This window comes from Propithecus coquereli, unplaced genomic scaffold, assembly GCF_000956105.1.
Source record: "Propithecus coquereli isolate 6110/MARCELLA unplaced genomic scaffold, Pcoq_1.0 Scaffold399, whole genome shotgun sequence".
Classification (NCBI taxonomy): domain Eukaryota; kingdom Metazoa; phylum Chordata; class Mammalia; order Primates; family Indriidae; genus Propithecus; species Propithecus coquereli.
The window spans coordinates 683,153-683,814 of NW_012149718.1; the positions used below are offsets into that span (position 1 = coordinate 683,153).

Consider the following 662-nt stretch of genomic DNA (forward strand, 5'->3'; position numbering starts at 1 on the left):
CGGCCAGGCCCAGGGATGGGGTCCCCAAGGCCCCCGCTCTGCAGTCTCACAGCCAGGCCCGGGGATGGGGCCCCCAAGGTCCCCGCTCTGCAGTGTCCCGGCCAGGCCCAGGGACGGTCCCCCCACAAGGGGCATCACAGCCAGACACGTCCAGTCCCGGGTCCCCAGCAGAGGAAGCAGGGCGCTCACTCACCCTGGAAGGCGATGGCCCTGGAGGCCTCCGGCTCGTCCTGTGCGGCCACCCGGGCCACCCAGCAGGCCTGCAGCAGCAGGAGGAGCAGCGCACGGGCCAGCCTCATGTCTGCGGCCTGCGTGTCACCCTCAGCGAGGGCCAGGGTGGGCTGCGTCCGAGGACAAGGACGCAGAGAGAGCCGTCTCCGCTCTCTGCCGAGCTGCAGCCGGGCGAGGCAGGGCGGGCCGTGGGGAGGAGGAGGAGGAGCCGGCCGAGTGAGTCATGCCGCGTTGGGGTCTTTTCCTCTAGAACCATCTGAAAGCAAAACTAACTTCTCCGCAGCCGCTTTGCGCTGAGGACTCTGCTCCGCTGAAGAATTCTATTTCCCACCAGTTTGTGGAAACTTCTATTTGCTCACAGTGGACTGTGGTTCTCGTGTTAGGGAGAACAAAGCTGCAGCCAAGTTTAAATAAAATGTCTGAAAAAGAAA

General features: G+C 64.2%; 1 protein-coding gene across 1 annotated transcript in view; it reads right to left on the reverse strand.

Annotated features, from left to right (window-relative positions):
• The window catches only part of COL6A1 (collagen, type VI, alpha 1), a 21,700-nt gene extending 21,330 nt beyond the window's left edge, over positions 1 to 370 (reverse strand). Inside the window, exon 1 of the mRNA XM_012652703.1 lies at positions 194 to 370. Coding sequence (XP_012508157.1) covers positions 194 to 299 — 106 coding nt within the window. The 5' untranslated portion in view covers positions 300 to 370. The remainder of the gene's footprint in view (positions 1 to 193) is intronic.
• Between the last annotated feature and the right edge of the window lie 292 nt (positions 371 to 662).